This window comes from Gekko japonicus, unplaced genomic scaffold (genome assembly GCF_001447785.1).
Source record: "Gekko japonicus isolate JY-2015 unplaced genomic scaffold, Gekko_japonicus_V1.1 scaffold251, whole genome shotgun sequence".
NCBI lineage: Eukaryota > Metazoa > Chordata > Lepidosauria > Squamata > Gekkonidae > Gekko > Gekko japonicus.
Genome location: NW_015161956.1, coordinates 675,617 through 697,843, shown reverse-complemented (window position 1 = coordinate 697,843; position 22,227 = coordinate 675,617). Strand labels below are relative to the sequence as shown.

At 41.6% G+C, this 22,227-nt stretch overlaps 1 protein-coding gene across 1 annotated transcript in view; it reads right to left on the bottom strand.

Annotated features, from left to right (window-relative positions):
- Window positions 1-423: 423 nt before the first annotated feature.
- ITPKA (inositol-trisphosphate 3-kinase A) overlaps window positions 424-22,227 on the bottom strand; it is a 93,192-nt gene continuing 71,388 nt past the window's right edge. The window contains exons 2-7 of the mRNA XM_015429524.1: window positions 21,462-21,558; window positions 18,876-19,089; window positions 16,251-16,455; window positions 10,058-10,159; window positions 4,918-4,989; window positions 424-3,449 (exon numbers count right to left, since the gene is read on the bottom strand). Coding sequence (XP_015285010.1) covers window positions 3,246-3,449; window positions 4,918-4,989; window positions 10,058-10,159; window positions 16,251-16,455; window positions 18,876-19,089; window positions 21,462-21,558 — 894 coding nt within the window. The 3' untranslated portion in view covers window positions 424-3,245. The remainder of the gene's footprint in view (window positions 3,450-4,917; window positions 4,990-10,057; window positions 10,160-16,250; window positions 16,456-18,875; window positions 19,090-21,461; window positions 21,559-22,227) is intronic.

Genomic DNA, 22,227 nt, shown 5'->3' with positions numbered 1-22,227 from the left:
ACCTCTAAATTACACATCATTATCATTTATGAAAATATTTGTTTTGTTCCTCCACCCCAGTAACTCACACAATGTTGACAAATGAGCCAATCTTTATGTAGGGAACCACTAACCATAAAATAACTTAAAATAATCTTCTTGGAGCTCTGTTGCAGAGCAGTATCTTTTAAAATCTCATTGAACAGCTGAGCCAATTCTTAGTGCTCTCTTCAAACATGTTGGTGACTATTTGTTAACATAGTAGAAACCAGTAATATGATTTATGACTAATAGTTTTTATAAAAATAATGTAGAAAGGAGATGATTAGCTGATACCATTACACAAAGAAATGGGATGTTTAAATACCAAGACCACAAAAACATTCAGTATTAAAAATCAAAATTGACATCAGTTTTCAGTTAAATTTATTTGTTAATCGCACATCTTAAAGTACTACATTCTTAACCTATACTGCTAGGATGTCAGAATCAGTACCTGGTTTGCACTGTAGTGTTCCGATCAACAGCCTCTGTAGATAAGACAAACTTTTCTTGTCTTGGTTTATACTAATAAAAACAACTGCAGACATTTGAAAACATGATTTCCCCGTAGCTAAAATCTAGCTATGAAATTCAACAGAAGGATATTTAGTGGATATTCTCACTGCAAGAATAAAAGGTATGCCTGTCCTTTCTGGGATGGGAGTTTCCACAATTTTATATCGTCCACGAGATTTATTTCAGAGCAATACAAATTCTTTTAGAGTTCTACATATTGTACTTTTCTTTGAAGGAAAATGCTTTGAACAATAATATATGAATCCTCACAACAACCCTGTGGGTAGGACAGGTCCCTACTTTGCATTTGAAACTGGTGGAGAAACCAGCACCAGCAGACCTGGAGATGAGAAGTTCTTATCTTCCAACTCTACAGTCCCTCCTGTTTGCCTTCACAAAAGCCTACCACATCTCCTCACTAAAATGAACAGTGGATCACAATCTCTTTCTATTCAGGTCTCCCCGAGCACCAGCCTAACCCCTACATGGTTCCCTGGAACAGCAGATCATACAAAGTGGTACCTTTGCTTCAACATATAGAAAGCACTTTTCTCACACATTGCCACTTTGGAGAAGAGCAAGTGGAGGTAAGAGGGCTGATGCCACAGCGCACTACAAACAGGGTAGGCAAAAGACAAGGCAGGAGGAAAGGGGCACAATCAGTGAATGTTAGGCTGCTGCGAAGTGGAAGATGAGCAACAACAGCTTGTCACATCCTGACTGAAATCCAGTAGCAGGAAGCAGCCCTGGAGCTCAGTAATCCATAGGATTGGCAAAGGAGGAGGCATAGAGGCTGCTGGGTGCACAAGTTCTGTGTTTAAGTAGGAAAGGGAGAATACCTGTGTGACTGAGGCCCCAGGCTGCTAGATGGCTGCCCTGTTCCCTGAATGGGGAGGGGCCATGGCCCAGCGGCAGAACATGCTTTTGCATGCAGAAAGGGCCTAGGTTCAATCTGACATCTCCAGTTAAAAGCATCAGACAGTAAGTGATGTGAAAGAGACCCTGCTGAACTGTTGCCAGGCAGAGTACAAGAGCTGGTCGAAGTGCTAGGGAAGGGCAGTTTGTCTGTTGGATTCCTTATTTGCTATATTTGTTTCAGTAATTAAACACTGGCTACAGTATGGGTATATTTCATTGAGTACTTCTTATGTCTTGTATTCTCCTTAGTGTATAATGCCAATAAAGGTTTGTTGTTGTTGTATGGGTATATTTCCTGTATTTTCACTTTTTTAATACACTGAAATCTTCCCTGAGACTTTCAGACAGGGCCAGGTAAAACTGGAAACACAACCATTACCCCCTCTCAAGTTTTCCTTTAAAGACTCTTGTGTTACAAACAAATGGCCTGTAACTCAACATTTGGAAATTACTATTGTAAAGCAAGCCCTGCAAGCAGCTCAAAAAAAGGCCACTGCGAGCCACTTTACTATGCCTGCCACTATGGCCCTGGCCACTTCCGCAGCCCTCCTCTCTACACACGCAAGCAGTGTTTCATTTTAAATGCCTTTTTTCGTGATTAACATATCTTTTTAAATACAGCAAAACTGGTATTTTCAGTCTTGTTTCCAATGTTCAAACCCATCAACCAATCAATGCTTTATCAGGCATACTACCTGCATTTTTGTGTGTGCCAGGTCTTAAACTTGGGCTCATGGCTGATTAATGACCATGTTTAATTTGAAGTCGCTCGTTTTAGAATATAACAATAATTAGCTCAAAGACTGAACTGAAAATGTGCAGAGTTTGTATGCTGCTATAGCTTGAGTAATGCTGCTTTGAATTTTAGTGAATTTTTAACTTTACTTGGTCAGGAATTTCAGTGAACTCAGAGCAAGCATGGAGCAGGGAACAGTGTTTCTTGATTACTGCAGTCTTTGCACCACAAGTGGCAAACTTTTAATTGCTTGCTCCAACTCAGAATGACACAAACTTATAACCCAGTCCAGTCGTGCAGCTATGGCTGCTGAAACCAATACCAAGTTAAGTGGCCAGGAGGTGGGGGAGATCACTGTTGTTCACAGTGCCTATCTGCTGATCCACAGAGAATGGATAAAGCAAGGACTCTTGCACTAACTGCCAGAAGCTTCAGCAGCACTGTGTGAACACTTTCAAACTGTTCTGCACCATATGAGAACTAGAAGTTTTAAACAAACTCAAAAGCTGAGATGTCTATAAACTCCATACCAAGTCCCATGTTACACAAGCAACCACATGAAATTTGAACAGCCCTGTCTATAATGTGAACACATAGCCTAGGATTAAGAAGGGAGTCTGCCTATTATTTATGATGGTGGCTCCTTTTTATAGAGGAACTTCATCCCATGGTATCCAAGCAATTTAGCTTTTACTCTGGATTGCTGAAGGGCAGTATAGAATTACACAATTCACCAACAACCAGTTGTCCTGATACGCTGTCAAATATTCAGGACACATTCTGTTTGTTCTATAAAATCTGAAGTTAGCTTGGTAGATTCACAGCTGCCCCTGCGCTGCTCAAGTTCTCACAGGCCTACTGCAGGCTGGCTTTGGGTTTCCACCATATTTTACAAAAAGGCAAATATTTCTGGATGTCTCCAGAGTCTGGCAAGAATTTTTGTTGGTTTTTTGTTTGTTTTTTTAAAAAAGTTTCCCTCTAACCACGGGATTGATTCTGGAAAAGTTAAAAATTATGGAGCAATATACCACACAGATTGTGGGCCAGTCTCTTCTCATCTCTCCAAGATACTTTCTAAGATATCAATCAAATTGTCCAGTCCCAGTAAGTAGCCATCCTCCCGGTTGCCTTCCTGCCAAGAGATCCTATGGTCCAAGGTCTGCTCATCTGGAAGAAGGGTAGTCTTTCCAAAATCTATGAGCCACACATTGGCATGCCCACTATCATCATGCACAAACAGCAGTGAACTTCCAATGACCTACAGAGGGAAGAGAGAGAGACAATGAGAGCTGTTTTCTGAGAACTCTCAAACCTATCACGGACAAGGGTTTGCAGTTAATGGACTTCACCCTCCACAAACTTGGGAGCCACCAAGTTAACCTCTAAGACGAACTAGCTCATGAACTAAAGTTCGTTACGAATGTTGTTCGGTTTGTGGTTCACAAAGTAATGTTTGCAAACTGAAGAACTGCCACAAACTTCCACAAATTTTGATGCCACACGTGCTGGTTTGTGAAGAGCAGAAAGCAAAAGTATCAATGGCTCCAAGCTATTTAAACCCCAGCTTTCTGCTCCCCACTGCTCAGCTGTTTGATTTATATGGCTCAGAGCCATTTAAACCACTGCCTTCTGCTCCCTGCCGCTTTCGGTAAGGAGCAGAAAGCAGGGGTTTAAAGGCTCACAAAACGATACAAACTGGTTTGGTTTGCGAACCAGCATATCAGTTCATTGTTCAGCCATGAACCACAAATCAAACCACAAAAATGTGGTTCATGCCCATCCCTGTTCAGAAATCACACCCACACCTATATTTCAGTCTGAAGCCCCAAAAATGTGTAAGCTGTTACTTAATGCAAGCATATAATTCAATGATTTGATAATATACAGCTGAATGGGTGAACAGACTTCAATGAGAAGAAATGCATTTGAGAATTTTTTAAAATACCAACTCCTCCAGCTCTTGATCTCAATGTGGTCATTTACCTAAGTGACAAACACATGGGGAGAACTGATAAATTGGTCCCAGAAGTCCATGTTCTTGCTCACGCACAAGCCTTCTCCTATAGCATGTGGCAGGGCTTGTTTGCCAAGTCTGATCCTCCTATGCCTGTTTTAAAAGTGATGCTGGCAGGACAGAAGAACTTCTGTGTGAATTTAAACTAGGGTTGCCAACTGCCTGACAAAAAAGTCTGCCTTTAATATAGGCTTAATTTACCCTCCTGCCACAAAAAAATTTCAACTCCTACAGATTATGACATTATTAAAGGGACCGGACATTTTTACCCAGGTCTGTTAGCAAACCTAGTCTGCACAAGCCCAGCATTTTGTTTAAGACGGGAGGATATGTGTGTAAAGTCTCAACATTAGCACAAGACCTGCCTAGCTATGGCTCTCTGACATGTTAATACATATTGTGGCTGTGGGCACAGTTTAAACCAGACATTGGACATGCACAAGGTGGCACAGCCAAGATCACCTTTCTCATCAATCTCACATTTAAATTAGGCCTTATTCTCTGTTGCCACACACCATAATTTTGATATGGGCCAATTCATTTAATTGTGTAAGTAAGCGGGACTTTGTCTCAGAGAAGAAAGGACTGGGTGATCTCCAGATTGGCTCAAGATATTCTACACAGCTGTCATTTCCCATGATTATTGTAACAACTTCCTCTGAAATTAAGTGGCAGTAAATCAGTAGTACACTGGCTGCCACCCTCAACTCACCTCATGCCGTTTAAAGAAGTCAGAAGACTCAAGGATGATTCGAATTTCATACAGACGCTTCAAGTATTTTTTCTATTTAAAAAAAGAGAGAGGAAGTCAGGATCTCTTAAAAATCTACTGCCATATCAAAAAAGGAGAACACAATTAAAAAAAAAAGCCTGGTCAACTCTGATATAGCGGAAGTTCCATCAGGGAAATTGTGTCTCTGAGTAATTTGAGAGTTATCTGAAAACAAACATCAGCACAAACCCCAAAACCTCTGAGAGTGGGAGTTTCAAAGGATAACATTTTTGGCAAATCATACTCCACCGACGCTCAAACTGCAAAGGACATCTTGCAAAGATGTAATACCTTTTAATTCACAGAGCAAAACAAAAACAACAAAGTATCAAAGCATGAAACAACACTTCATTAAACCCATGACACAATCTCAACAAACCCAATGTTACTTTTTCAGGGAGAAAAATAATTTAGTACTTTTCTACCAACCCTAATTCCATAACAAAGGCCTTTTGCCTCTTTAGAGAAAAGCCTGCAAAGCACAAGGCTCTTATGGTTTGATCAACTCCTATTAATGGAACCAAAACTCAGTCAAAGCAGCTGTATGTTCTTGGTGTAATGTTCAGATCAGAGATACATTCTATGTCAACCTGTCCTGAAATGTCTAAGTCACAGAATAAATTACATTGCTACATCAAAGCCCAAGGAGAAGTACCATGGATTTCCTCACACCCTTGCTTACTGATTCTTGAAGACTTCCTTCCTTCTCCAAGATGAGAAGAAACATCACGGTGGTTTCCCCTCCCTTTGGGATTTTTCAGAGGGATCTCTGCTGTCAGACAGGGGTCATACATTTTCTCCCCCATGGTGCTAGCTGTTATTGCTACATATTTTAAGTAATTAGCATCTACCTGCCACTTACCTTGGGACTTATAATGTACATCAGCACTAAACAGGAAGATGATATATAAACATCAACCTGGCAGCTAAGATTAGTCTAAGTTTGATTAATGTATTCACATGCTAATTTGGGAGAGAGACAAATGTGTATTTTAAAATTTACAAACACAGAGACAGGAACTGCTATTGAATCAGGACCAATGTGCCCTCTAAGCTGAGTTAGTGTGAGCTAGCTCACCAGTTTTCAGCCTCCGGCTCACACATTTTTGTCTTAGCTCAGGAAGGATGGCTCCAGAGCAACCTAATTTATGCAGCAGCCAAATCGCTTACTCACAACTTCAATGCCAGTAGCTCATAAAGTAGAATTTCTGCTCACAAAACTCCACAGCTTAGAGGGAGCATTGATCAGGACCCCCTGCTACATCCCTGAATCTTTCAGAGCACCCCTGTGCACTATACAATGTAAAGCACCCCATCGCTCTTTTGTTGCCATGCAGCCACTACAGATGGCATTATTAAAGACTCTTAAGACTGCCTTTCTGAACTGTGAAAAGTGTGTGTCAGGGCAATGGACAGAATTTTGTTCCCAAGAGAAGTGCCCTATACTGGACTATGGAAAGTGCACTGTGGCCAAGGGGAGCCTCGTGCCTAAGAAGCATGCCAGCCGTATGTGGACCTGGAACTAAAGAAGCCTCCTGCCCCTGCACCTCTGCAGCCATGCCAGCACCAGGATTCAGACCAGCAGCCCTGACCTCCATGCATGCAAAAACAGCAGCAGATCAAAGAAGGAAGCCATACTCTGCAAAAAGTACAGATGTTCTTGAAACAGAAGCCACGAGGGATTCCCTTCTCCATCATGCAGGCCTTCCCCCTCCCACCTTTGTGTGTTAACTTCACTAGGAAAAACACACATTCCTCTCCCTCTTGAGCCAGCCTAAGCCAAAAGGATGTGCTCCGCGTCAGACAATAACCAGCAATCCAGCCTTCCTGTCCACCATCACGATAACGCCGCTGTCAACATGTGGTCATTAAACTAAAGCACCGGCCCTGCAACCCGACTGGTTCTCTTCCTTCTCTCCTTTGTCTTACCACCTTCCCCCAGAGGTGTCACTCCCTGCCAACCATTAAGTTTACAATTGCCCAACTATTAATCCCTTTATGCCCCATTCAGAGTTTAAGTTTTTCTAATATCTCCTGGGGACCAGGTGACCACATAAGCCGCTGCCTCAGGTCACATTTTAAGGTATTTAAGGAGAGCCCTCCCTGGGCTCACTCTCTTGCTTTTGTCTCTCCCAACCCTACCCTATCTTGGTGGTTCCATTCCTGTACAGTTTGGGACCTTTCCATGTGTGTCGCTGGTCAACTCACAACCCCTTCCCTTGTTTTATCCCATTTTTCGCTGCAGAATCAACTTGTCTTGCTGGACAGGTAAAGTATCACCCAACCAACAATACTTCCTGCTCATACTAACGTCCCTGTATTTTCTACTCTGTATTCATAATCTTGTACCGTGTGTGTGAATGCTTGATTTTCTGTTTGTATGCTCGAAAAACCTTTAATAAAGAAATAATTGCTCTAGCAATACAGCCTCTTCGTCTATTCCTGGGTCCTGGGAACTCTGACTCCCATATACATAGATTATGGTCCTATATTTAATGCCTATTGTCATTTAATACTCATAATTCCCCACATTTATTAATAAAAAAAGGCAATTTAGCTAACACTTTCTGCCCCTGTCACTCTCCTAGCCTCCTATCTACTTCCATCAACCCACAGCAGCCACTCTCCAGGAATCATTTAATCATTTAAATGTTAAATAGAATAAACTGGGTGATTGATGGTGTTTGGGTACGTGAAGATCCTAGTAAATAATCTCCAGGCCCATTTAAACTCAAACAAAATGTGGTTTTGGCAGACCTTACTGTTAATCTATAAACTCAGCTCATCAAAGTAACTGTTTTAATTGTGGGATCATTTTTGTGGATCTTTCAACTACCCACACAATGACTTTTCCTTCTTTTTTAAAGACCCCAGTTTGTGGGTGAGAAAACAGATGATGTGACAACTAAGCCTTGTGGGATTCCAGGAGCCGATCAGTCATTTTTGGCTGTGGAGTCGGCACAGCTGCTTTCAATGCTGGCAGGAAAAACTTCCAGCAGGTACAATGCAGGCATGGTAAGTCTGGGGCTGTCACTCCCCCCCACACACACACACAGCAGCAGCGGCAGCAGCCACTCTCCAGGAAATCTCAACAGATTACCCAAATACAGGGATAAGTTCCTTTTAGGGTTGCCAGCTCCGTGTTGGGAAATTCCTGAAGATTTGGGGGTGGAGCCTTGAGAGAATGAGGTCTGAGCTTGGAAGTGACCTCAGCAGGATATAATACCATAAACCCCACCCTTACAAACAGTCATTTTCTCCAGGGGAACTGATCTCTGTCATCTGGAGATCAGTTGTAATTCCAGGAGATCTCCAGCCCTCGCCTGGAGGTTGGCAGCATTAGTTCCCCTGGAGGAAATGATTGCTTTGGAGGGTGGAGTCTAGATCTGTCTGAAGTCCCTCCCTCAATCCCCACCACCCCCAGGCTCCATCCCTTAAATATCCAGGAATTTCCCCAACCTGGAGTTGGCATCACTATCTCCTTCCCATCCAACTTCCAACCAACCTTTATCTGCCCCTCTGTCTTCAGCTTTCCATCTCCTTTCCCCCTGAAGCTTCTATGGAGGAAAACTATGGTCTTTCTCCACAGTGGAGACTAAAGCAGTTTACATTATTCTCTGCTCCTTTTTATCCACACCAAAACCCTATGGGGTAGGTTAGGCTGAAAGTATGTGACTGGTCCAAAATCACCCAGTGAGCCTACACAACAAGATGGGGATCTAAACCTGGCCCTCACAAATCCTATTCTGAAGCTCTGACCACTATACTACACTGACTTTCATAGGGTGGTTGCTGTTGAACAGCAGCAAGCAGCCAGGCCTAGTTGAATCATGCAAGTCAGGTGGTATCAATTCACCCAGAGGGTGCTCCTAGGCCTACGTTTGCCAGCCTCCAGGTGGGACCAAGATATCCCCTAGAATGACAACTAAACTCCAGACAACAGAGATCTGTCCCTCTGGAGAAAATGGGTGGACTCTGTGGCATTATATCCAGCTGAGGCCTCTCTCCTCCCCAGACTCTGCACTCCTCAGACTTCACCACAGAATCTCCAGGAATTTCCCAACCTGGAGCAGGCAATCCTAGTCCCAGGCCTGGCTCCAAACCCCCTGCTGTTTAGCCATTCATACTGCAGGGGGAATTTTTCCCAATCCAAGATCTAGTTCTGCTTTTTTCCTTTTTTTCCCCCCCCCCCCCCCGCCTATCTCTCATTGTTGATATGGCAGGGTCTGGAGTAGACCCCTGTTGAGGCCATTTCAAAAGGTATTTGGGAGGGGAATTCAACCCTCCCCAAGCTGTGTATGTGTGTGTTTTTACTTTTGGGATTTTTCTTCAGACCTATGGAGTCCCCAGAGTCTGTAGAAAAACCTGTTGGGGGAGAGTATTCCTCCTATCTGTGGAAATAAGTATCCACACACAGAGAGGACCGTTGAGAATTAGATATATCGATTCCATGCATACATTTTTCTGTTTCTGCTCAACATCGAAAGAACCCCACCACCTGGCTACTGGAAATCCCTCAACTCTGCCCACACCCCCAATCTCTGGCTTCTGAGAATTCACCAGGCATTACCCACACCGTTGCAAGCATATCTTTACAGCCATAAGGGAATAAAACTTTTTTTTAACGGAAGCTCCAGTTCTCAGGCTGCTGAATTGAACCGTAAGTGTGGATTCTAAATATGCATAGCACTTACATAGAATCCTCACATGCACAAAGCCCTGGTCATAATCTCCATCAAGTGTTTCAACATGTAGATATCCAGCTCTTGCTCACTCCAAATTACCAACTGCCCTCAGCAAGGAAGAAGGGAACCAGGCCGCAGCAACCCTCCTCATTGTTGTCTGTATGCCCCAAACACCTTTTTTCCAATTGAATTTTAATTGATATTTGAATTCCTGTGAAACACTAGGAGTTTCTTCTATTTCTAACTAGAAAGTAGGGTGAATGAATGCATTTGTAAGAATGTGGCATTTAACTGAAAAGTCACCGTGCTGTTATTCAGGAATGGTAACACCACATGGATTAAAATGCTACGAGAACTCACATGTAGATGATTATGTTTCAAAAATCAGGGCTTACCAATGTAGCTGTATCTCCCTTAATGAATTCCACGAAAACTTGCCGAACTTGCTCCCGTGTCTTAGTTGTCTTGAAGTTGGTATTGCAGGTCCCATCAGCTTTCTTTAAGTCACAAAAGAGAGAGCAGAGAAGTAATTTTGGCCCAATACCAGCTTTGTTTGGCTGCTTCCACACAGAGACAATGAGCTCTGCTGAGCACTCGTCGTCAATGAAAGTGCAAAGGCACATCCATACGCAGGGGGACGGATGGGGGGACATGGTGGGCAAACCCACTCAGAGTAGATCTTTTAAGAAAGATCATACCAAATCTGGTTTTGGAAAGAACAGGCCAAAGCAAGGCAAGCTACAGAAGTGAAAAACTGGTACACAACTGGAAGGCTGTACAGAAGCTCCAAAGAAAACCACAACAACTCAAGCCAAAGCAAAACACTCGTGGGGAAGTGGCTTTTATCTGTCATCATTTAAAGGCAGCCACAGCATTTGTAAGAAAAGCAAAAAGGCAGAATTGGTCACTTTGATCCCCTTTTTTGTTGACAATAGATGCACAAGCCTTTGACAGAGGGACCTTTTTCTTCAGAAACGACTGACAGCAGCACAAGTGGGACTGAGCCAACTACTTTTACAATCTATTCTTAACTCATGATAACCCCCTTGGGTTTTGAGGGGCAAACACAGGGCTATAGGTGGACATGGCCCTTAGTAAACTTGTATTTCACATTAGCCAAACCCTACTTTAAGAAAATAAACAGTTGATATTTGGAAAAACCTGCCTGCACTTGTATGTTTTTGTTTTAAGAAGCTTACATGAACTGTATTCACATATAAATTTGCAAGATAAGATTTTAAAGAGCATCTGAATGTTCAGTGAAGCAGCCCACAAACAGGAAGTCTAAAATTTTACTGCTGAAAACTATACTATGACTGGAAACCCCAATGCTGAGCATGACAAAACTAGTCAAAATTCTGGTATGAATTTAATTGCCGTAAGTTAGTCTAGCAGCATTTTCTGCTTGAAGACAGTAGTGTTTTGAATATTTTTTTTCTGAAGAAGTAAATGAATAAAATGCACATTAACAGGCCATTCGGAGAGGCGGGAGAGGCAATACAGACTTAAGACAAAGGCAATGGGAAGCAACAGAGCATTACCAAGTGGCAAAGTTCTCTCCTGCCCTGGAAACTGTGCTTGGTTCCCTAGAATGTCTGACCCTTTAAACAGATAACAGTCATTGGGTTTTTGAGACTTCTCAAAAAGCAGAGAGAAGAAGAGTTGGATGTATGCCCCACCCTTCACTCGGAGTCTCAGAGTGGCTTACAATCACCTTCCCTTTCTCTCCCCACAACACACATCCTGTGAGGTAGGTGGGAATGAGAGAGCTCTGAGGGAACTGTGACTGATCCTAGGTCACCCAGCTGGCTTCATGTGGCGGAATCAAACCTGGTTCTCCAGATTAGTGCCTGCTGCTCTTAACCACTTCACCAAACTAGGAAGTAAGTTTTGACTCATGCCTAGCATTCTAACAAAGCCAGGTTCCAGCCACGTAGGATTAGGACCAAAGCACACATTAAGGATTAATTCATGCAAGTGTCGTTCACCTGCCCTATATCAGGGGTGGCCAAACTTGCTTAACATAAGAGCCACATAGAAGAAACATCAGATGCCTGAGAGCCGCTAGATATGAACAAATATTACACATACGTTTTTAGTGGAAAATATGCAACTTTGCTTTTTATTAACATTAAATAAGACCACCAGAAATAAAAACAAAAGGGTTTAAAAACAGATATTGACAATGATATTTAAAGAGACAAATGCTTTCTCCAAGCTGGCGAGGGGGGGGGGCCTTTGAGAATGCATTTAAAGTTAAAATTGCTTTCTTTCTTTGCTCCCCCCCCCCACCTCAAGCCTACCCAGGGAAGGAAACACTGACTAGGGAAGGGAAGACCAGTCAGGGAGGGAGGCATGCCTCCCCTTTGCTTCCCCAGCCACCCTGCCAGGAGCTGCACATTGTGTGTGAAAGAGCTGCATGCGGCTCCCAAGCTGCCGTTTGGCCACCCCTGCCCTATATCAAGGAAAAGCTGCTTCCAGAAAACAAAACTGGAAGCAAGGAATTGGTACCAGGAGGGTGAAGTACGTGTTTAGTACTTTTCCTACTTGCTGCTCTCTACTCCAAATCTATCTCAAGTAATTTTTCCCACCACAGGACTTCCAGGGTGTTTTTCATGTGGGCTCCCCTCAAGAAAAAAAGAGGCATTTGCTAGTGTTATATAACTTGGTCCTTGAAAGCCCATACACAGGGCAGTGTTACCTGATGGTCTGCCTGAAGTGATCAGCCTAGAACTGTTATGCTCTCAAGTTAATTGAATTCAGATGTATGTGCAGTTTGTGTTATGTGCCTGCCTCTCCAGACTCTCTTAAGTGTGCATTATACCTATGTATGACTTGCTTTTTAGGACATAAATTATATTGTAACTTCCCCTTTTGTATATATTCCCAATGATTAATGCTAACACTTATGAAAAACTAGACAAAATTCAGCTCTTGCTTCCACAGTGTAAACTAGTCAACCAGCATACACCCACATGAAACACAATGTCTTCAAGCAGAATCAATTAACTGCAGGGCAAGCCTATGCACAACACACTCTATTTCACAGATTTTCCTCCAACAAGATAAATCTCTTTGCCCTGAAAGGTGCAGGCTCAGACACAAAAGTAGGTGTCTGACAGAACATGGGAAAGTTATGCAACTCCAGTGCTAATCGTGGGCAGAGAAAACCAGGAGAATTTTGAAGCAATGTACTAACTGCAGCATGCTTGTGAGTACAGAAAAGGAAGCCTCTCCCAACTGCTGCCAGATGGTACAATAACTGGGGACAACATTCTGCAAAATCGGCCTAAGACTTGTGTGGGGAGACAATCTGAAAGCATTCTCCATATTTTTGGGACAGCACCAAAGCTCTTAGAAGTGTAATTTTAATTTTAAAAGGTAAAGGTTCCCTTGCTCGAAAGCCAGTCGAGTCACACTCTAGGGTCGTGGTGCTCATCTCCGTTTCAAAGCCGAAGAGCCAGCGCTGGAACTACTGACCTTCCAGCATTCTCAGTATTTCGTGGACAGCACCTGAGCTCTTAGAAGTTAAATTTTAATTTAAGTACCACAAAAAGATGTCTTTTAGGATTGCAGGGCAATGAAGCAACAAAAAATGGAGAATGCCACATACATCTGGTGCCTAAACAGCATTATTGCTTTCTTTTATCAGATACCCACTATGTGAGGTGGGGGACAGCACATGCCTACTTCACTGCACTGACCAAATAACCTTCAAGCAGTCCAATGGGTGACTAGGACATTCTCTTCAGCAACATCAGCAATATAACATACACGTACCACCTCAGAAAGGTCCTTTCCGCACTAGAACTTAAATCCTGGTTCAACCCTGTCCCTGAACTTACATTCTACACTATACTCGAGTTCACCCCTGTATCTTGGGGTATTTTTTGTTTCCACATTACACTGAGGACACCCCGGTTTTGCCCCACATTTGTCCTGGGATAAACGGATGCTGTTATAACCAGGGATAAATGCAAGGTATTGTGTCCCGAGTTGAACTCTGATCAAACCAGGGATGAGATCCAAGTGCGGAAAGGACACAGTAAATGACAGTATTTCAAGAAAAATTGCTGTTCACACAATAACTCATCAAGGTTGTCCTCTATTGCCTTTGTTTTTTATTTTGGCTACTGAACCTTTGGGAGAGAAGGCAGCATGGTATAGCCTGATCTCATCAGATCTCAGAAACTAAGCCGTGTCAGTACTTGGAAGGGAAACTACCAAGGAAGACTCTGCAGAGGATGGCAATGGCAAACCACCTCTGCTTGGTCACTTGCCTTGAAAAGCTCTTGCTGTGGTTGCCATAAGTCAGCTGTGGCTTGACGGCACTTTACATACACACACTGAACCTTTGGCTATAGCTATTTAGGATTCTGGAAAAAAGGAGTACATTTTGGTCACTGTTTCTAAAAATCTTTCTTTAAGCATATGATGCAGTTCTAAGTTTAACAAGATCACAAGTCTCACTTACCGAAGTGGTCAGCCTGAAACACACATTTACGGTGATATCAGGCTACAGAGCAAATATTAACTAAACAAGAATGGAATGGTTTTTTAACATCATCATCAGTCAACAATAATACAGTTAAAATCTGTTCTGTGCCATGGTGTGATCAGCTGGTCAGATATCTGGATATCTGGATGCTATAAGATCTTGATCTTTTGGTAGATATAATCATAATACAATATTCAAAGAAGTGACAAGGAGCTATACAGCAGCAGACATTTGCCAGTCTCTTGGCCGGGAAGAATCAGCTTAAGATGCTGCTGTAAAAATGAATGTGTTACCTAAACTTTATTTCTGTTTAAGAATCTGCCTCTTCAACTAAAACCTGCTACCCCTGCATCCCAGGAAAAAGGTATTAAAAATGTATTTCGAGTAATAACCCCCCAAGGGCAGCACTGAAAACACTGGTGTACCCTTATTAGAGGCAACTTGGGGTGCCTAATATAAAATTATATCACAAAGCAGTTAAACTAGCAGATACGAAGTGGTTTGTGTAGGACAAAGATATACTGATCTTGAAATCTTGAAAAAGGCCTGCAGTTGAGAGATATGATCTGGTTTCTGCAAAAAGTGTTGGAGGTGAAGTATTTAGTGATAAACTCCACCCCATCAGAGTGATATAAACTTAAATCATTTTAAAGTCTTGATCTTTCACCTCTAACTTCTGCTTTGTTTAATGATCAACTACCTATTTTTCATGAAATAATTTTAATGCCTGGAGGAATGGTATTCTGATGAGTTTGAAAGAATATTTTGTAAAATACTTCTGCAATGAAATCTTATTCATTACTCCTTATAAATTCCTCATAAATTTATTTATAGAAATTTATCAAACGTGTATTAGATCTATAGTTGAGACATGTAGATTTGATACACATATTTTGGACATATTCGATATCTAAGCAATTTAGGCAAAAATGCAGTAATATACCACCAGATTCAAAGATAGTTCTATTAGGATATTTAAAGGGATTGGTACCTTCTTCAGAAACTGAGTTATTTAGTTTCAACTATGCTTACAGCTGCTAAAAGGATTATTGCAGCATACTGGAATAAAACAGAATGCCCTTCTATAAAAACTGATTTAATCATATTCGAAATGTAGCCTTATTAACTAAATTAACATATTACCAAAGGATGCAAAGAAATAACCTACAATGTGCAGAATGCTAAACATCTGAAGAAGTATAGTCTTACAAAAGATTAAACTGAAACAAATATATCATTTTGCTTTTTTGAATTGCTGTAAACCTCCTTCTCTTTGTTTTTCCCATTTGTATTGCACTATTATACAGTGAGTGCACTAATAAAAAATAGAAATGTCACCAGTGGCCACTGAGAATGTATCCTCACCACTCATCAAAATACATTCAGAAAAAATGGAAGATAGAGGCTACGAACTTATTAGTTTTGAATCAGATTTTTTTTGTTCTTGTGTACTCTTTACCCATATTGTTTAAAAGTTCCTTTCTCCCCACCACTGTACCTGAGGAATAGCTACAAATGATGTGATAAAGGTTTATGAAGATTTGAAAATCTGCAGGCTTTGAAATTTATTATGACTGAATCAGAATGCTCTCTACCCTATTCCTTGACAGAGATGGTACCTTCCTGAGTAGCTCTAGCCCGAAAAGAATTCCATCTTGCCTAATTTTCAGTTTGGTATAGTGGTTAAGTGCGTGGACTCTAATCTGGGAGAACCAGGTTTGATTCCCCACTCCTCCACTTGCAGCTGCTGGATGACCTTGGGCAAGCTATAGTTCTGTCAGAGCTGTTCTTGAAAACAGCAGTTTCTGTCAGAGCTCTCTCAGCTCCACTTACCTCACAGGGTGTCTGTTGTGGGGAGGGGAAGGGAAAGGAGTTTGTAAGCTGCTCTGGGGCTCCAAGTGAAGGGCTGGGTATAAATCCAGTCGTCATCGTCGTCTCCTCCTCCTCCTCCTCTAATTCATTCTTCCTGTTATTCTCACTATGGTTACTGCTTGTACATATGCTTCATTTTTAGGAGCTTTGTGTCACTTCAGTGGCTTCCAAAAACCACAGTGAGATGCTCAGTTAAACAAGAGTAAAAAATGCCCCACCTTAATTCCCTCGATCCTGAAACCCAAGTTAGCACTGGAGCTGATGGTCTCCCTCCACTGCATGTACCGAGGTTTTGTCACGGCGTGCTGTGAGTTCTCCTCAGCAGTGGGTGCCAGAGGGTCCACGTCAATCATTTTCTTATACATGTCCTTACGCAACTTTGGCTTCTCTCGAGCTTTAGTCAATTCTTCCTCCAGGTACGTCCTGCAAAAAACAACAACAAAACCTTGATACTGAATACTTCTGTAACTCTTTAGGTATAACAACTTAATTTTTTGTGCCATGGCAGGAAAATTTCAGTGCTTGTTACATGCAGGTAGATAAACTGCTGTCCTTCAGATGTGCTTAGAAGATATCAGCATGACGTGTTCAGGATCACTTAGGTAAGCCAATGTCAGGATGCAAAATTCTTGAGCCACAATACTAGATAGCACTAGAATAGGTAAAGGAGAAGCACATGGTCCAACAGAAGCTTGTTTGGTTTAGATGATCACATGGACAAACTGGCAAGCTGACTTAAACATTTTTTAAAAGTTGGCTGTCTAGGGCAGCAGTCCTAGATTTTAACTACATATTGGCATCTTACTGCATATGTCTAAGGAATATTGCACTGTGTTGAGACGGAAATAGCTGGATTTACCCTTTTGTCCAGTTCCAGAATGTGTTAGTAATTCAGAGTAAATCCTGAATAAAATCTAGGATTGGAGACTCATCACAGAAATCCACACTGGAAAGAAAAACAACTCCATACAGTTTTTCCCTTTGTGAATTTTGATAGAGTTGTTCAACTCCCATAGAACATATTACAAAACTGGGGGGGGGGGGGGACATAAAAACTCTGAACTAAACTATGTATATATAAAGGATGGCCAATCATGCAATCTTATAAAGAAGCTTTTATTTACAGGTTTCTTAAAAGCTTGATCTCAGCTTGGAGTCTCTAGCTTAATAAAGGAAAGCTTAACATTAAGCCTGAGGAATGTATTTTGGGGGAAAGACCTAAGCATAAAGTTATGAGGGGTTTAATTTCTTTTGCTTTTGTAAGATTTTCCCAGTCAATCTCCTTTTGATTTGCCTCAAAAGCTGAGTGCACGGTAATGTAATTTCCCGTACCTGGTGAAGTTGTCTAAAGAAAAGTAGGTGGGGGGAGGGGTGGGCAGCCTCAATACGGGTCACTGCAAATACTTCTTTTAGGTTTTAAGCTTGTTTCACTACTCATTCCACTATTTTTATTGCGGTTATTCAATTTTGGGGTACCATTTTATTTGTCATATATAGTCAAATAAATGATCTTGTCTAACATTTTCCTCAAGGTTCTATACATGTTCTAAAGTAGTACTTAGTGTGATAGGTGACAGTCACAACTCCTGAACAAGGAGCTCTTTTCCCTAACTTCAGATGTAGCAACTGATTTTTTTTGTTTTGTTGTTGCTGTCAAGTCACAGCTGACTTATGGCAGCCCCATGGGGTTTTCAGGGCAACAGATGTTCAGAGGTGGTTTGCCATTGCCTGCCTCTGCTTCACAAGATTTCTTGATAGTCTCCCATCCAAATACGAGCCAGGGCCTGCCTTGCTTAGCTTCCAAGATCGGGCTAGCCTGGTATGTCAATGTCAGGGAGCAATTGAATAGCTCTCTGCATATGCTTTGAGTGTTAAGTGTTTTCAGCCAATCAGAAGGCACAGAGAAATAAGCATGCTCATCAGGCTCTGGAGCCTAATGCCAAGTGCTGAGTATAGCAGGCAAGATAACCCATCCAAAGTTAAGCAATGACACAAATTCTGCTCTTCTAGATAAGTTGAATACACCAACCTGGAAAATTCATTGTCCTGGCTTCATCTCCATAGGTCAATCTCAGTCACAGGTTTTGAAAACGGTGCTTTCATGTACTAGGAAATAGCCATTCTTTTACATTTTTTGCAGATGTGATCCAATGCAAATTCATTAACAATTCAGTTCTGTGCTCCAAAGTTGAAACCTGGTATTGGTGATATATCTGAGACAGATGTCCTGCTGGGAACGCACTTATACTTGGATGTAAGGTGGGACTTTAATTGTCACTTTTTGAGTGGCTAAATATGACTGATTAAGAGTTATTGTAGACTTTTTGTACAGAACAAAGAAGTCTACTGACCTACTTCCACTGAAGTCTGGAACTTCTCCATTTAGAAAAGAGATGACTAAGGGGGGGCATGACAGAGGTTTGTAAAATTATGCATGAGGTGGAGAGAGTTGACATAGACATTTTCCTCCCTCTCTCAAGATACTAGAACTCGAGGGCATCCAATGAAGCTGATAGCCAGTAAATATAGGATGGACAAAAGGAAATATTTCTTTACACAGAGAGTGCCTAAAATGTGGAATGTTAAAACAGGGCCTGAGAGCATGTTTTTACATCAACCCTGGAAGAGGGCTTAGCAGAGAGTAAGCAGGAGGGAGAAGTGGGCTTGTGGAAAGCTGAGCAGGTGGGACAGGCAAGCGAGCAACCCCAAATTTCAACTCCTTTATATCGAGAGTTATTCTCAAAGACCTCACAGCTTTTGTATCATAGTGGCAGAAACTCTCCCATAATCTGTAGTTTACCAATAAGGCAATAATGAGACAACTGGATTTCAAGGTCTCCCACCTTATCCCCATCTTACAGTCCATCACACAAGGCCCCTCAAAGTTAGCAAGAAGGTCGTCCAGTTGGATATAGGACTCGCCGTCTCTCTCTACCACACCATGGTAGACGGGGACACAGGAGTATAACCGATCGTTCAGCAGCAGCTCAAAGCACTTCTCTTCATTTTCTGAGTAGCGCTTCAGAATTGTCCCACCATCAGCTGCCTTGAAACTTCCTGTAATAAACAGAACATACTGAAGTACTGAGGAAAGCCTCTCCTCCAATTTGCCCACCACACCCTAACCTCTAGATAAAGACTTTCTTGTAAAGACAGTGTATTTCTTGTAAAAAGAACACCCACTGCAAACAGTGTCTGGCTATTAAAAAAATTCACATAAAATGTGTACATTGGCTTGCTCTAGACACACTACACTGCACAGTAAGTTAACAGGTTAAGTCATGTTACTACTCTGATAGCCAGATTATATGATTAAATCTTTGCAATGCTACCACTGTGTCCTGAACTGAGATCTATGATGTACCTGTCCTTAGTGCACAAGAGATCATTAACTAGGAACCCATGACTAGAAGCCAAGTCATGCATTTTGAATACACATACACAATTTTCTCCAGGTACTGAAAGACTCTTGGAACCATGCAACTCCAATGTTTTACTGTTCTTAAATTTATCCATCACAAACCACATGGTCAATGCCATGAGACTGAATAGGAGTCCAGAGGGAGCCACTTCCCCTTTCAGAATTGCAATAACACCTTCATGAAAGAAAGGTTTTTTTTCCTTTCTCATAGATGTCTATTAGCCCATGGCACCTGAAACAAATTCATGTGCCAAACACAGAGAATGAGACCAATCCTAAATCATACTCTGCATTCATTAAAATTGGCCTAATCTTTTGCTGCCAGCACTGGAATGCATGGAGATCTTTTTGGAATCAGAGCAAGTTCAACTGTAACACAAGGAAATGTGAATACTTCCCATAAGTGAACACTTCCCATACATGCTTCCCAGTTAACTTATACCTTTCTCACACCTCAGTCAGACAAGGTACTACAGAAGCCGACATAAATCACTTAAATACAGTAAGCAGCTTGGCCAAATAAGATTCTATCAACTTCCCCGAAAGTTAAACAAAACACTACTTGCTTAAGCAGTCCCCTATTTGCTACCCTATCAGTCTTCCCCAAATTCTTTGTAAACTGCACCATCAGCCTACTCCAGCAGTGGCCTTACAAGTTTACAACCAACTTAATTTCAGAGAGTGATTAAAATGTGGGATGTGATGCCAAAGAATGCAGAGATGGCCACAGGAATAAATGGCTTTAAAAGGGGATTAGATAGATTCATGGAGAACAAGTCTATCAATGGCTAACTACCCTTGGTGACTAAGGGGAACCTCCACATTCACAGGCACTAAGCCTCTGAATCCCAAAGCCAGGGGAAGCCCTCAGCCTCTAAGCCCTATTGTTGGCTGTCCAGTGGAACTGGTTGGCCACAGTGTAAGACCAGATGCTGGACAAGATGGACCATGGTTGACTTCTGGTGACAACACACTGGGGGCTTGGACATTTATCAGAGAGGTGGCTTGATTACCCTGCCTCTGTGTCCCACATCTGGTACTCCTTGGACGTTGCTCTTTCAAGTACTTGCCAGAGTTGCTTTTCCAAGTACTTGCCAGAGTTGGCCATGCTTAGCTTCCAAGATCTGATGAGATCGGGCTTCCCTGGTCTATCCAGGTCAGGGCCAGGAGGGTTCTTCTTATGGTCATATTTCCTCCTTAGGATTTTAAGTTCAAAAGAATTTTCACACAGAAAGAGTGAGACACTGAGCATTTGGACTATTGTATACAAAGTACAAGACAGAGGTGTGGTTGTGTACAGACACCACACAGAGAAAAAAACTAAGAGCCGTTCCTAATGTGCATATTTTGCTTCTTTGTCAGGCTGGTTATAAAAGATATCTCATCATGTAAGCCAAATGTTCCATCTAGCCAGGAAAAACAGTCTTGGTACTGCTAGCTCTGCTTACTCAAATTCATGATTCATCTTTTGAAAATTATGAAACAGGCTGGGATTGCATGTGTTTCATTTTTTAAACTTCACACTAGCTTTTAACAACAATCTTCTGATTAGTGAGGCTGTTAAAAACACCCGTCTCACGTTCAAGCTCTTCTTTATATCAATGTGGATGAGAAGTCAAATTTGTTACACACAATTTGGTATTTTCACAGGAGTTCAGGAGTCACATTTGAATGATCCCAGAGCCACAGGCAGTTTATAATCTTGCCTATATTTAGTTCTAGAAAAACTGGCCAGGTTACCTTAATAAAGCACATTTTACTTTTAAAATGAGCATGCTACTATAATACAGAATGGGTAGCATATTTCAAACAAGGTAGAAAATATAGATCTCTTAGTGTTTTGCTCCCTCCCCAGAAATAACCTAGTTTATTCGAGCTAACCATTTCGGAACATTGAGATAAAGACTTATTTTGAAATCAGAAGTCCTTCAGAATCTTTGCGATTTTATTATCTCTCTCTTTTTTTTTTTGTAATGGCTAAGCAAAGCAGGAAGGTTTTTGTTTTTACCTGTGTGACCAGCCAGCTGCACCCAGGAGTACCGCTTCTTGAAGGGACTGATGACTGGCAAGTTGACAATTGTTTTTATTGTTTGCCATGCTTTTTTCTGGAACAAAAAAGGGGGGGAATCCATTATGACCCACTCACAAATTATGCCAAGCAATTAGGTACTTGTGCATAGAAATCCATGGCTCACTATTAGCGCCAAGTTTGAACCTTGCCTGCCCTTCTAACGTATTTGATAAAGTGTGCGTGCACACGAAAGCTCATACCTTGAATAAACCTCTGTTGGTCTTAAAGGTGCCATTGGATTCTAAATTTGTTATTAGCACTAGTGAGTGAGTCCCCTTTAACCTCTAAGAACCATCGGCCACTATATCAGGTAGATGGTTATTAAGATACTGGTGATGTAAATTACTCACTATGCAAACAGATAAAAGTGTTGATTAAAGGGTCAAGGGTCAGACAACTCTCATAAGACATTACCCATCTCAGGGAATACCACGTATTGTTATCACCCAGATTGTCTTTTTTTTAAAAAAGTCGCATACCCAACATCTCCACGTGCTACCTAACCTCAAAAGATATAGAGTAGGTAGCATATTTCAAAGCAGAAAATACCAATTTCTGGGTTTCCTTATTTTCTACTCCAAAAAAAATCTGGATTATTTGGGCTAATTACTTATTTGATATTTTTAATAGCTGCACATCTCCAATGAACAAGTGAAGACATAAGTATGGAGAGACACCTTTGTCAACATTTTAAACAGAGCCA